This window comes from Antrostomus carolinensis, unplaced genomic scaffold (assembly GCF_000700745.2).
Source record: "Antrostomus carolinensis isolate BGI_N321 unplaced genomic scaffold, ASM70074v2 scaffold1571, whole genome shotgun sequence".
In the NCBI taxonomy this organism is placed as follows: domain Eukaryota; kingdom Metazoa; phylum Chordata; class Aves; order Caprimulgiformes; family Caprimulgidae; genus Antrostomus; species Antrostomus carolinensis.
In genome coordinates, this window is record NW_010294630.1 from 209,799 (window position 1) to 221,860 (window position 12,062).

General features: G+C 46.3%; 1 protein-coding gene across 1 annotated transcript in view; it reads left to right on the forward strand.

Moving 5' to 3' along the window:
- The window catches only part of GRIP2 (glutamate receptor interacting protein 2), a 143,767-nt gene extending 134,746 nt beyond the window's left edge, over positions 1-9,021 (forward strand). The window contains exons 21-24 of the mRNA XM_029087394.1: positions 600-720; positions 4,244-4,480; positions 6,216-6,362; positions 8,824-9,021. Coding sequence (XP_028943227.1) covers positions 600-720; positions 4,244-4,480; positions 6,216-6,362; positions 8,824-9,021 — 703 coding nt within the window. The remainder of the gene's footprint in view (positions 1-599; positions 721-4,243; positions 4,481-6,215; positions 6,363-8,823) is intronic.
- The last annotated feature ends 3,041 nt before the right edge of the window (positions 9,022-12,062 follow it).

Below are 12,062 nucleotides of genomic sequence, written 5' to 3' on the forward strand. Positions count from 1 at the left end.
AAGCAAATGAAACTTGGTTTGTGTGGGTTATACATGACACTGTCCGTTTTGCTGGCTGTAGTGTGTGTTTACTTGTCCAGCCCAGCACAATCATTTTTATATACATCTTTGCATTATTTACTCTCATAGAAACCTAATGTATTTATCATTTTCTCACCATGTCTGTTACCCTCTGTGTTTTTCTCTCTCTTCTCAGGTGTTCTGTGTCTCAGATCTGAGCTCTATCCCATCAGCCTTTGTACTAACAGTCTCTGAGGCTCCTGGTTTACCCATAACGCATCCTTTTTTCTTTCACTTCTCTATTTCACCAAAACGTCTTCCTAAACCTACAATCTTCCTACAACCACTTTTTAATTTACCCTTTGAACTTTGACATTACTACACCAACTTAATTCTTCCTTTGAAGGACACTTGCCCCGTTAGTAAGTGCATGGAGGTCTCGTATTCGGACTCTTGTCTGAAAAGTTCATATTGTTTGCTTTTGTATATGAAGACTCTTCAAGTCTCTGCTTTTACTGGTGAGACACTTGCTGTAGCCTTGCGGCTTTCACCCCGCTGCAGAAGAGTGCTGACAATGTTTGATTCCTACGTTACAACAGATACCCCAACCGCCAAAATGGCCTTGAGACCACTCACGAGGATAGTTTTTGGCGTGTTTTTGGAGAAGCTTTGGAGGATTTGGAAACATGCGGCCAGTCTGAACTTTTGAGGGAGATCGAGGTAAATCACTTTCTGAATTTGCTGCTCATGTGACTGTTTTGCTCTCACCGTAAATGTTAGACTGTTTCCCTGGATCTGTTAATTGTCTGTAGGGTCCCTGTGCTGCCAGTGGTGTAAAGAAGGGTTCAAGTTTAATTCATGTCAGTGTTTGTGCTAATGGATAACTATGTCTCATTAGACAGTTGCTTGCATATGCTTTTTCCCTGAGCTGATAACTTACCCACCAGGAACTCTATGCTCTTTTTGCAAACTGTTGCTGGCCAGCAATCTTCATGTGACTGTTGGCGAACCTTCCCTATCTGACGGTAAACCTTCTATCCAAGGCACTTAAAGGCCAAGCAAAAGGAGCCCCCAAAAACCCCACTGGGACTGAAGCCTTGGCTTACTTCAAATATGGACAGGCCAAACATATATCTTGCATTCAGCTGTCACTCTGCCGGAAACTGTTTCAGTGAAATAGGTAATTGGAAGCTTTTCAGCCAGCCTTCCCCATGGAAAAATCTGAGAAAGTAATTGCTTCCTGCAGAAATAAAGGTGTTTCCTCTCTTCACAAACCACTTTCTCTTTTCTCTATCCAACATGCTTTGGAGGTCATGTTATTGTGTCCGGTTATAGGATGGGGAGCCTGGATTTCTAAGCCGTGGGTTGCAAATAAAGCCTCCCCTGAGACTGCTGAGCAGCAGGAAGCAAAACTGCCCAGCAGGATGGGACCCATGCTGATCCCCTCCCCTGTTCAGCTCCTTCAGCCTGGGAGGAGGAGTGGGACCCTCTGTCCCCCTGCCTTCTGGGTGCAGAGGAGTGGAGAGAGCTTGGTGGGTTGTGCTGTCCATCAACCCCAGTGAGACTGTTTTTATGCACAATTGCATATTGCTTAGCCTTCAGAGAGAAAAGGCAATTTCTGAATAATTGGAGGTGGAAAAGGGAAGTCTTGTTTTGGTCTATATGTGAAAATATTGTTGACAAGGGACTTAATAATTGTTCTTTCCTCCTTGATCCTTAGCGACTGTAAGTGAGGGAGGAAATCCCAATTAAATGTATTGTGCTGAAGCACGAAACAGTGTATTTAGTATCTTAACTGTGTAAGAAAATGCTGACTTAAAAAAAAACCCCAACACACAAAGCCCCAAATGCCCCAGCCCTCACAAAGTATAACTTCTTCCCTTGATCACTTATTTCCTAGACCTGAATGTATTTAGAAATTAGTTTAGGCAGCCACTATCAACCTTTCTGAACTGTTGTTGACTGCTTGAGAAAAAGTACCCCTTTGAAATGATGCATAGAGGTTTCTCTTCTGCATAATGACTGGCATCTAAATGTAAAAGTAGGGATTTGTTAGGTTACTGTGAGATACCAGGACAGAGAAATATCTTTCTGCCCAATCCTTTTCCAGGGATCCATGGCGCAGGGATGCGTGGGCTTTTGATTCATGCTTTTTTAAGGCTTTGGAGCTTTAACAGTTATAACAATGCTTTAAAAAATGTAAAGACATTTTATAAAAAGCTGAGCACCTCTAGGGTTTTGGTGTATTTAGAACATTTCTAGAATATTTTGGAAAATTCTGGGGACAGAAGGGAAGTGCTGTGTTTTTAGTAGAAGTCTGATGGGTTTCAACTCCCCTTTTATCAAATCCAAAGTACCACTGATCTGTTCCCTCCTTTCCATGTGCCCATCTTCCTCCAGTTATGGTGTGGGAGGTGTGATGTTCATTGGGACTCTTGGTGTATCACAGATTTCTAAGGCCCAGCTCCTGGTCTCTTGTGGTTTTTTAACAGTCACTTTTTTTTTTCCTTTTAAATTATTATTATTTTTTAAATTTGACCTTTCATGCTCCACATTTGAAAAAGAGTAAGAGTCATGCAAGGTGACCCAAGGTAGCCTGTGGAAAGATTCACACACAGTGGCAATCCACTCGCAGACTATGGGGTATGGGTACAAACAGGCTTTTTCCAGTATGTCTAGCGGAGCGTGTGTCCCCACTTTGCTTTGAGGGCAACCAAGACATGGGGAAAAATAATGTGGAGCAGCCACAGGCTGGAGAAGTCCATAACTGCTCTTTCTCCTCCTTGCACCTAAGCCAAAGCACCTAGCAAATTGCTAATGATGCTGCAAGGAGCATTTAAATACCTTGAGGATAGAGAAGGAGTCAGATGCCGTGGGAATGGCATGCCATTGCGTACTGGCTGATTTTGCAGCGCATGAGGGAGGCCAGTAGCACGACGTGCACACACCTTTCTGTTCTCCTCCCTGGCTCTGCAATGCTGGTGTTGGTACGGCATGGCATGGTGTTCTGGGGGGTGTTGAGGCTGCCTGAGGTCAGTGAACAAATGTACCCTGGTTGGCTGTACTGCCGTTTGTTAAACTGCGTTTCAAGTATGTGGTAACTCAACGTCCTTCTGGCATGTAGCAGGTATTTGAGTTTTGTCCAAACTCAAGCTGATTAAGTAATTTTTGTGTGAAGACCTGAAACATGCAAAGCTAAAAGGTTTCCTGTATTTTATCCATCCCTATTTGGGATGATGTAGGTAGTCCTGGCATTTTCATAGTGCCACCAGAATTTGCTTTATTCCCCTTTGTTGCAGCTTGGAGCAAAGAGCTGCAGGGCCTTGATTAGAGTTTTAGTCAGATGATATTTCCTCTGTGCACAGGAGCAATTGCTCTCTGACTTGCCACATTTAGCATTGCTGAATTTTGCTATCTGCTCCCTACCTTTTTCTTTCTTCCACATTTTGACATTTAATGGGACTGCAGACCCTTGGAGCCTGAACTTTGAAATGACAGTTTTCATTACACTGTTTAAATGGACTCTGTGACCTGGAGCCAGTTGAGGTTCCACAGACTGGATTCTTGACTCCTTCATTAGCTTTGATCAGTGTAATCTCATTGGTGAAAAGCATTGCCTAATGGAGTAGAATATACTTAGGGGCATCTTTTAATGGGTGCTATCAAGGATGACCAAGCTTAAATACTACTTAATTTCATATTTTTAACTCAGTTTTGCTTAGTGACGGCTCCCATTTACTGACAGATAAAATCCTAATTTCTCTGTGGAATTGCCCTAAGTGGAGTCCAAGGTATTGACTTCCTTGGGCCGTTGCCAGCACTGTGCAATGCTGCTGGTGAGCTGCAGCCTACAGGGTAGGCTGAAGAATCAGTCAGACAGCGTTTCCTCTGTGACCCCCTGAGACAGGGATGTTCATCCTTCTTGACTACCAAGAAGATTCCTGTCCCTGTTTGTTCAGATTGATCATAAAAAAAGAGATGCTTCACAAATGGTTCCTTTTGAGATAAAGCTCCATGTTGGGGTGGGAGAGCATGCAGCAAGTCAGCAATAGATCTGGCAGCAAGCTCCTGAGGTCTAGAAATGGTTTTTATAGCTAACTGGAAGAGCTTCTTGGTACTTACTTTTCTGATTAATGAAAACAATGGTGCTCCTCCGTTGTTGTCTGTGCCCCTTTTGTTGCTGCATGGTCCAACTCTTCCTGCTGCTGGCTCAGCAGAGTGACTTTATGCCCTTGCACTACAGGCATCCATCATGACAGGGAGCGTGCACAACCTGGGCCTGGAGGGCAACAAGCTACTCCTGGACTCTGTCAACCCGTCGGGACTGAGCCCACTAAGGAAAGCAAACTCCAGCTGTGATGACAGACAGACTGAGGGCAATGGTTCCCCTGCCAAGAAGAATGACAGGAACTTGGACATGAAGAAGATTGAAAAGGAAATGCAGGAAATCATGTCTCCTACCCCCCTTGAGTTTCACAAGGTCTGTGTTGCCAAGGGTTGGTCTGGCTGTGGCACTGTGGTACCTCAATGATAAAAGCTGTAGAAGCTTTGTAACCTTGTAGAAAATCTCCTTTTTTCAGATGGACCCCCAGAAAATCTTCCTTGTTAAAGCTAGTCCCCACCAACGTCTGCAGCAAAGGTTTCCAGAGGCTGAGGTTAAGAGGAAGGGGCCTCTTCAGAAGAGAAATGGGATTTAGCTGCCATGCTTCCATGGGGTTTAAACCTGTGCTTTGCTGTTTCCCTTTATTGTTTGCGATTTCCAGGTTCTTGTGTTCTGGAGTTCATTAATTGGTGCTACAGATACAGACAAGAGAGCACAAAGTATAGTCTTGTGGAGACCCATCAGCCCTTTTCCAGTGGCATGTTCCATTCAGTAGGCCACTTTTCTTATAAAAAATAAATTATAATAACTTAGAAATAACTTAATTTCCCTCCCCTTCCACTCCACCCCCAGCCCTTCCTGAAGGAGTACAAATGGTAGGACTTCAGCAATGGGATACTTGTTTGAATTCAGTACCCAGCTGAACATAGCCAGGTTAAGCATGGTGCAAGGCAACGGTAATTAGAAATAATTAACTGTAGAAGCTGCTGATGCAGAATGCAAGCAGGGAAGGGAGCTGGAGAGGTTTAAAAAAAATTGATTGCCTTTTTGTTTCCTAGTGTGACTTTAGAACAAAATCTGCAGTTGTGGTAGCTGAAAAAAACAACTTTTTTGTGTTTGATCTGCTCTTGTTCTTCAGGGCATGGCAAATGTGTCTTTAAATAGAACTCCTTCATACCTGAAGGAGGAGAGCTGTATAATTAGACATGTTATAGGGTGACTCTTTGTTCAGCTGGTGCATCTGGTATTGTCTCTGTTTGAAGATGAGGTAGAGGCTGAGTGGGCTGCTGCTGGGCACTGTTCTTCCCAAGGACCTTACACCCAGCCAAGAATGCAGTCATGGTGTTAGAACCTCACCTCACAGTAGAGATGCACTCCCAGTTCATGGGAGGCAAAGGGAGATTTTGGTGGTGTTGGGGCATCATTTGTCCCTGGCTTCCAGTGTTACCCTGTGGCAAGATTCACTTCCAGCAGTGCATCCCTCCTCTAGACGAGGTGAAAGTGTGACGTGCTCAAGGGAAGGGTGATGAGATTATCCAGTTCTTGTCCTCAGTATGTCAGCACTTGTTGATACAAATTTTCTGAAATGGACTTGTGAGTAATACGGAGAAATTTAGATGTTCTTGCTGAGCGCTGTATTAAAAATGAGCTGTCTTCATATTTGACACACTATATTGAAAATTCTCTGTGACCAAGTTGATTTTTCATGTGCTGGTCTGGCATACACAGAGGATACACAGTGTAATTTGGGCCAGGGATGGTGATGCTCCATTAATAACACTTGCTTTGTTGCTCCTTGGGTGAATACAGCAGCTCAGTCTGTGTTACACTGCTTGCATTTCCTTCCACGTCCAAGGGAGAGGGACTGTTGTGTGGCTGGTTATATGCCAGTCACCAGAGCACTTGTCCATGCAATCTACCTAAACTGATGGTGTCTGGTAGATAAGATTCAATCTTTATTAGCTGCCCAGGCTGAGAAAAATCTGCCCAGGAGACCCAGAGCAAAATTGCTGTAGGTCCTCACACATTACCAGTGCTATTCCTGTCCTGCCAACCCTGTACATCTCCTTCTTACTCCACTGCATTAAAATGTGTTCTATTTCTGCCCCTCCAGATGACACTCCACAAAGACCCAGAGAGTGAAGACTTTGGATTCAGCGTGTCAGATGGCCTGTTAGAAAAAGGTGTCTATGTAAATATGGTCCGTCCGGATGGACCAGCAGATCAGTGTGGCCTCAAGCCATATGACAGAGTCCTTCAGGTAATAAATGCAAAATGCAGTTCTGGAGGCTGGGACGGAGTGAATGAGTGGCTGAGAGGAAGAGAGAAGTGAGACCCATCCATGGCAGCACTAACTTTAATGAAAGGTAATAGTTAGTCAACTAGGTGAGCAGTTAGCCACCAAGCACTCAATGAGACCTGTATTTTATAATGAGAAGTCACTAGATAGTACCCCCAGGTTACATCTACTCCAGGACACAGCTGGCCTGGCACTGGCCTTTTTGAGCTCGGGCAGCTCAGAACAACTGAAGAGCTGTGTTGCTTCCCCAACTCACCCTCAATCCTTTTCCTGTCATGTAAGAGGGTGATTTTTGGATGAACTAGACTGTGTTCCCGTGAAACTGCATGTGGACTTAAGTCATGTTCATGAAGTTCTGTGCATGTCTTTGACAACTAGAAGAGTTTTCTAGGAAACACGTCCTTCAAGCAAAGTGTTTTTCATGGATTTTTTTCTTTGAAAGATGCTTGATCTGAAATAGATGATGCAGAAACAGAATAAGAACTCTAGTCAAAAGCACAGTCTGTAATAAATGTGACCTGGGCATATTGGACTACCAGAGGGATAGGAAGAGCATGGTGGATTTTGGAGAATGCAGAGGAGCTTTATATGGATGAAAACCAACTATTTTAGCTTTGGGGCAACTCAAACAGCAACTGAGAAAGTGGAACCCCAGTGGAAAAATTGCCACCATTTGGAAATGCAGATATTGTGACCATATTTGGAAACTCTCAGAAAGATGTTTAGCTTTACTAATTTCTAGGCGGGGGTTGTTAGCAGTAGGGTTAGAGCCAATGTATTATGTACATCAGGTAACTGGAGAACTGGCAGCGCTGTGGGGAACCTTGTTTAAGCTTGTTATGGTCTCCAGCCAGTTGGCTGCTATACAATTATGCCTTCTCAGCTTCAAATAAAAGATGGTGCAAGAATGAACAAGAAGCTAATTAGGCTCTGGGCTGCCTTTCTGTTGGATGTGTCGCTTTTTGTGAGTGCCAAGTGCTCTGGGAGTTGTGCCCGAGATCCTAAACAGAGCAGTGTGGAGACTTTCGACACCCCCCTTCCGCATGCTGCGCCGCATGGCTTACACCTACGAGAGGACAAGGCGATTGGCATCTCGTTGACATGTGGACTTGTGAGTGAGGGATTGCAGACCTGCTACAGGCAACTCCCATCGAGAAGTACAGAGACGCATCGCTGAGGATGCTTCACAGTGCTACTGCTGATGGGATGTGCTTGAAGGCCAGTGGAACACCTTGTCCCAGCTGTAACAGACCCTCTGCCTCTCAGCTGGATGGATTAGCCAGAGCATGGCATTGCACTAATGGAACCTCAGCATCGGAACTGCCTGGCTGGTGTAGAGCAAAGGCAGAGCAAGCTCCTGGCTTATTGCTCCTTGGCCACGTGTGGTCTATAAATTGCCCTTAGTTACTATGCTGTAAGGAGAAGTATTTGAGTCAACTGTGTGGACACTAGCTAGGGCAGGGCGACGCTGCTACAGTCGCAGAGCCCAGCTCCATGGTTATAAATGAAGGCTGGGAAAGGGTTTTGGATAGAAGAGTTGCATGGACTTATCCAGCCTTTACCCAGATAAGGAAGCAACACCTGGCCCCAGGGATTATGTTTGCTCCAAAGGTGGGTGGGAAATTCTTTTCTCCCTTCCCTCCTTCTCCTCCCTATGCTGTTTGCCAGCCTCCTCCATCCCAGAGTTGTTATGGCACCGAGCCCAGGTGCTCTGGTAGCTGTAGGCAAGAGAGCTGGGGTGGTTTTTGCAGGTGACCCAGCCTAGAAATGTGCTTGAAGGTCTGCAAGAGAGAGCAGTAAAAGTGCTTCCACTGCTGAATCCTGCAGAGAGAATTTGCAGCTGCCTTCTGAGCCCACATGAAATGTATCCAGACTCCTCTGAAATGATGGATTTAAATGGAGAGAGCAGATGCAGAAACTGTCCAGTATAGTCTCAATTTACTGCTGTCTGAGCTGGAAAATGGCTGGCAGAAGCCTCAGGTTCTGAGTTGTATTTGTTTGTATTTGTTGTGGGTGCTGAATACCCCACATCACAAATTTAAGGCCAGTAAAAGCCATGATGGCAAAAAAATCATGGAAAATGGCAACCTTTCTCTGACAGGCTTGAACTGGAGAACTGGTTTTGAGCCCTGCAGCGTTTAATACTTGTCAGACTGTCCCAGACACCGGGGGTCAGGGTTTATGCTTGATGCAGATTTTTTTTCCCCTTCTTCGACAAGTTATTGCATAATTTCTCAGCGAAGTAAGGAAGTGCTCAGCCTGAAGGAATGCCCCGGGTCTGCTGTGACCCTGAAATCAGGGACCCCCAAGAGTTGTGTGTTTTCACAGGTGTGGGTTTAGCACCAACCTTGCATTTTCTGACTAACAAACATGGTCTTTCTGTTGTTCCTCCCCATGGTACATCCTAAACCCATCCTGGCAGGTAAACCGCATCCGAACGAGAGACTTTGACTGCTGTCTGGCTGTTCCCCTGATTTCGGAGGCTGGAGATAAGCTGGACCTGGTGATTAGCCGGAACCCCTTGGCAGCGGTTGCCAATGCTGCCCCGGAGGGTAACGGAGAGCTGTCGGCACAGGCGGCCTGTGGAGCTGAGGTCAAGGCGAGCGTCCAGACGCTCTGAGCAGCAGGAGCAGAGTGGACATCGCCTGGGGCCTCTGCTGAGCCATTGTGGTGTTTGGGGTGTTTTTCCTCTTTTTTGCACTGGTATTTGTAAATGCTGTGTGTACCATAACCTGCAAGTGGGGAGGTGGGTCTTCAGTGAGCTGTCAACTGTAGACCGCCAAATATTGCTGGGGAGGTCGGAGCTGGATGCGCATCTCAGGCCGTGGGCAGCGCTGGTGATGGGATGAGCTGCCGACGGGAGGAAGGAGCATCCACAACCATCTTCTGTGGCAAGGCAGCCCTCTGCACCCCGGCCCCTGGGGTGTGTGGGGTCCTGCCTCCAACACCCTCCTCACCCTAAAGGCCTTGGCCATCCTATAAACACACATGGTGCTATTATGTTTCTTGTTTGCTCAGTTAATCGCATACAGCAAGACTGAAACGCCTTTCCTTTTCTGTTGTGCCCAGCGCCATCCTTTAAACACTGCTGATAAATCAATTCCCACAGCCCCTTGCACCCCTGATGCAGGGCTGTGGAGAACCCTGTTCAGAAGACATTTCAAAATGTGCTTGAGAGTGGCTAGATGCAATTCTTATTCAAAAATTGATATTTGCAACTGCCTCCTGCCAGCCTCATCTGCACTTCCCACCCACCAGGGCTGGCTCATCCTGCGATGGGATGGGGAGCCTCATCTTGCCGTCAATTCCCGTGAGCAATGTGGTTACCCGAGCTGTAGCAGTTATTACAGAGCAGAAGGCCATACCCAAGGCTAAAGGCCCTGAATACCTGCCCAGATCCCCAGCCACCTTGTTCATATGGGCTTTATGGAGATACTTGCAAACCTGGCCTGCACCCTCAAGTAAACAACAGCGATCTTCCCAGGGCTGTCCCTGATGCTTTGAACTAAGAACACCTTACACTCTCCCGTCAGGCAGTGGCCTGAGAAGCCCTTCGTTAGATGGAGGTTGTGTGTCCTGTGTCCTGCGTGGGCTGGGCAGTGTATGTGCCCATGTGGGTTTGGCTGCTTTCCCCTGGTCCACCTGCCTTTGCCTGTCCCTGGCCTCCCCGTGGCTTTGCAAGCATGATGCCCTGGGGTCGCTCCCCTCCCTCCCGGGAGCCCCCAGCCCTGTGGGGAAGAGTGGCTGTGTTGTTTGCATCCGTTTCCTCATCTGCCTGCCATGTTTCATGTATTAGCACTTTATGATGATGTTCACGTCCTGGTGGTGGCATGAGTCTGGCATTGCTTTCCCAGGGAAGGCTTGGGCACAGTGGGGACTCACTTGGTGAGGGGGACTCACTCAAGGAGCTCACTTGGTTGGGGACCTGCAGCCCTGGCACCCACTGTCATTGTTCCCTGCTCACCCTTTCTGTTCCTCCATCCATGCCTGTTTGCCAGTGGTGCACGTAGGGTGTCGGATGGGTACACGCGACATGTTTGTTGCTTTGCTGAGCCAGAACTCATCCCCCCACTGTCCGTCCCCAATCTGCTTTGCGACTCTGTCCCTTCACAACAGCGCAACGTAGCAGGGTGTTTCTTCCAGACACGTGTCCACCTCCATCCAGCTATTTGTCATTGTAGCCATTTTCTCTTCAAGTATGCAATATCCCATACCATTGCTGCCACAACTAGATAATGTGCCATAATTGATACTGTGGAGCATTGACAGTGCAGCTGAAAGTGTTTTTTATATGCAATATTCTGAGCAGTGGAAGCTCACTGGGGCTTCTCATAGGTTTTTAATGAAGACTTTTATTAAAGGCTTTAAAAAAAGAAAAAAAAAAGGAAGAAAAACTTGGTCCTTGTATCCCTTCCTATGCATTTTGAATGATATGAAGATGAAATGCATTACTTAAATGTGTATTTTTATCCATATATTAGAGTGTATTCCTTGTAAATTATTTTTATATGCTAATTTTCTTATGTATCTATGAAAGCACAATATTTAAAAGTACAGCATTTCAAAGAATATTTTAGTCCTGTTTTGGACCTATTTGTAAATCTCTGTACTTAAAATGGGATTGCAATGACTGACTTTTTTTTTTTTAATTAAATAAAAGGAAATGAAATGTGTGTGTTTTGGTTTGTGTCTCTTTCTGCTGGAGGATGTTAGTGAGGCAGCTTCCAGCCCTATTTTAACTTGCCAGAAGACTCGTAGTTAGGAGACGTCTTTAAGGACCAGGGGGATGGCATACAGGGAGTATTTCTGGGGGGGCTGTTACTTGTAGGGCTACTAGTGTGGGGCTGGGGTTGTTCCTCACCACTGTCTGGCAGTGCAGCTTCTGGCCAGTGGCTTCCCTCACTGTGGACTTGGAGTCAATTTTGCTGTAGCTCTTATAGCAGTAAGAGCTGAAGATGCCCATGCATGTGGTTACAGCATCACTTTCAACTTCACTTGGCCACATTTGAAATGTTGTTGGGTTAAACCTTGGCTACTTCAGGAGAAAACAGCAATGCAGCAAAGCACATGGTGGCTGTGGTATATTTTGCAGACCTGCGGTTAATCCCTGATGATGGGTTAGGATTGCTGGAGGACAATGTGCTGGCAGGAGGTGGCCTGCCTGGTGCTCAGAACCCTGCACCTGTAGTTGGGTGACTTTTTGGGGGCTGTGCTGTGAGAGTCAGATCATCCCACCTCTGAAACCAGATGTCCAAGAGATGACTGCGTGAACCCAGAACAGAGTTTCTTGTGTCCTTATGTTGAGAATTTCTTCTCTTTGCTCTTACAAAGGGGTTTGGGGCACCACTGTGCTCCTAGGGAGGGCAATGCAGGCTGGGACACTCCCTGGATAAGGCCACAGGGGATCGCTGCTCATCAGCAAGGAAAGGCTGAGCTGGGTTTTGCAACTCTTCATGGCCAAGTGGGTAATGCAGGAATTGTCAGGGGCTGTGCATGGTGTGGAAATGCTCCTGGTTAGACCTGGGGAATTATTGACACATAAACAAGCCTTATCTACCATCTCTGGCCACTCTCCTGGGGTACAGACTTCAGAACAAGGCACTTCACCCATCTGGCACTGGGGATTTCCCAAAGCCACACAGAGCCAACTGAGGTGGCAGG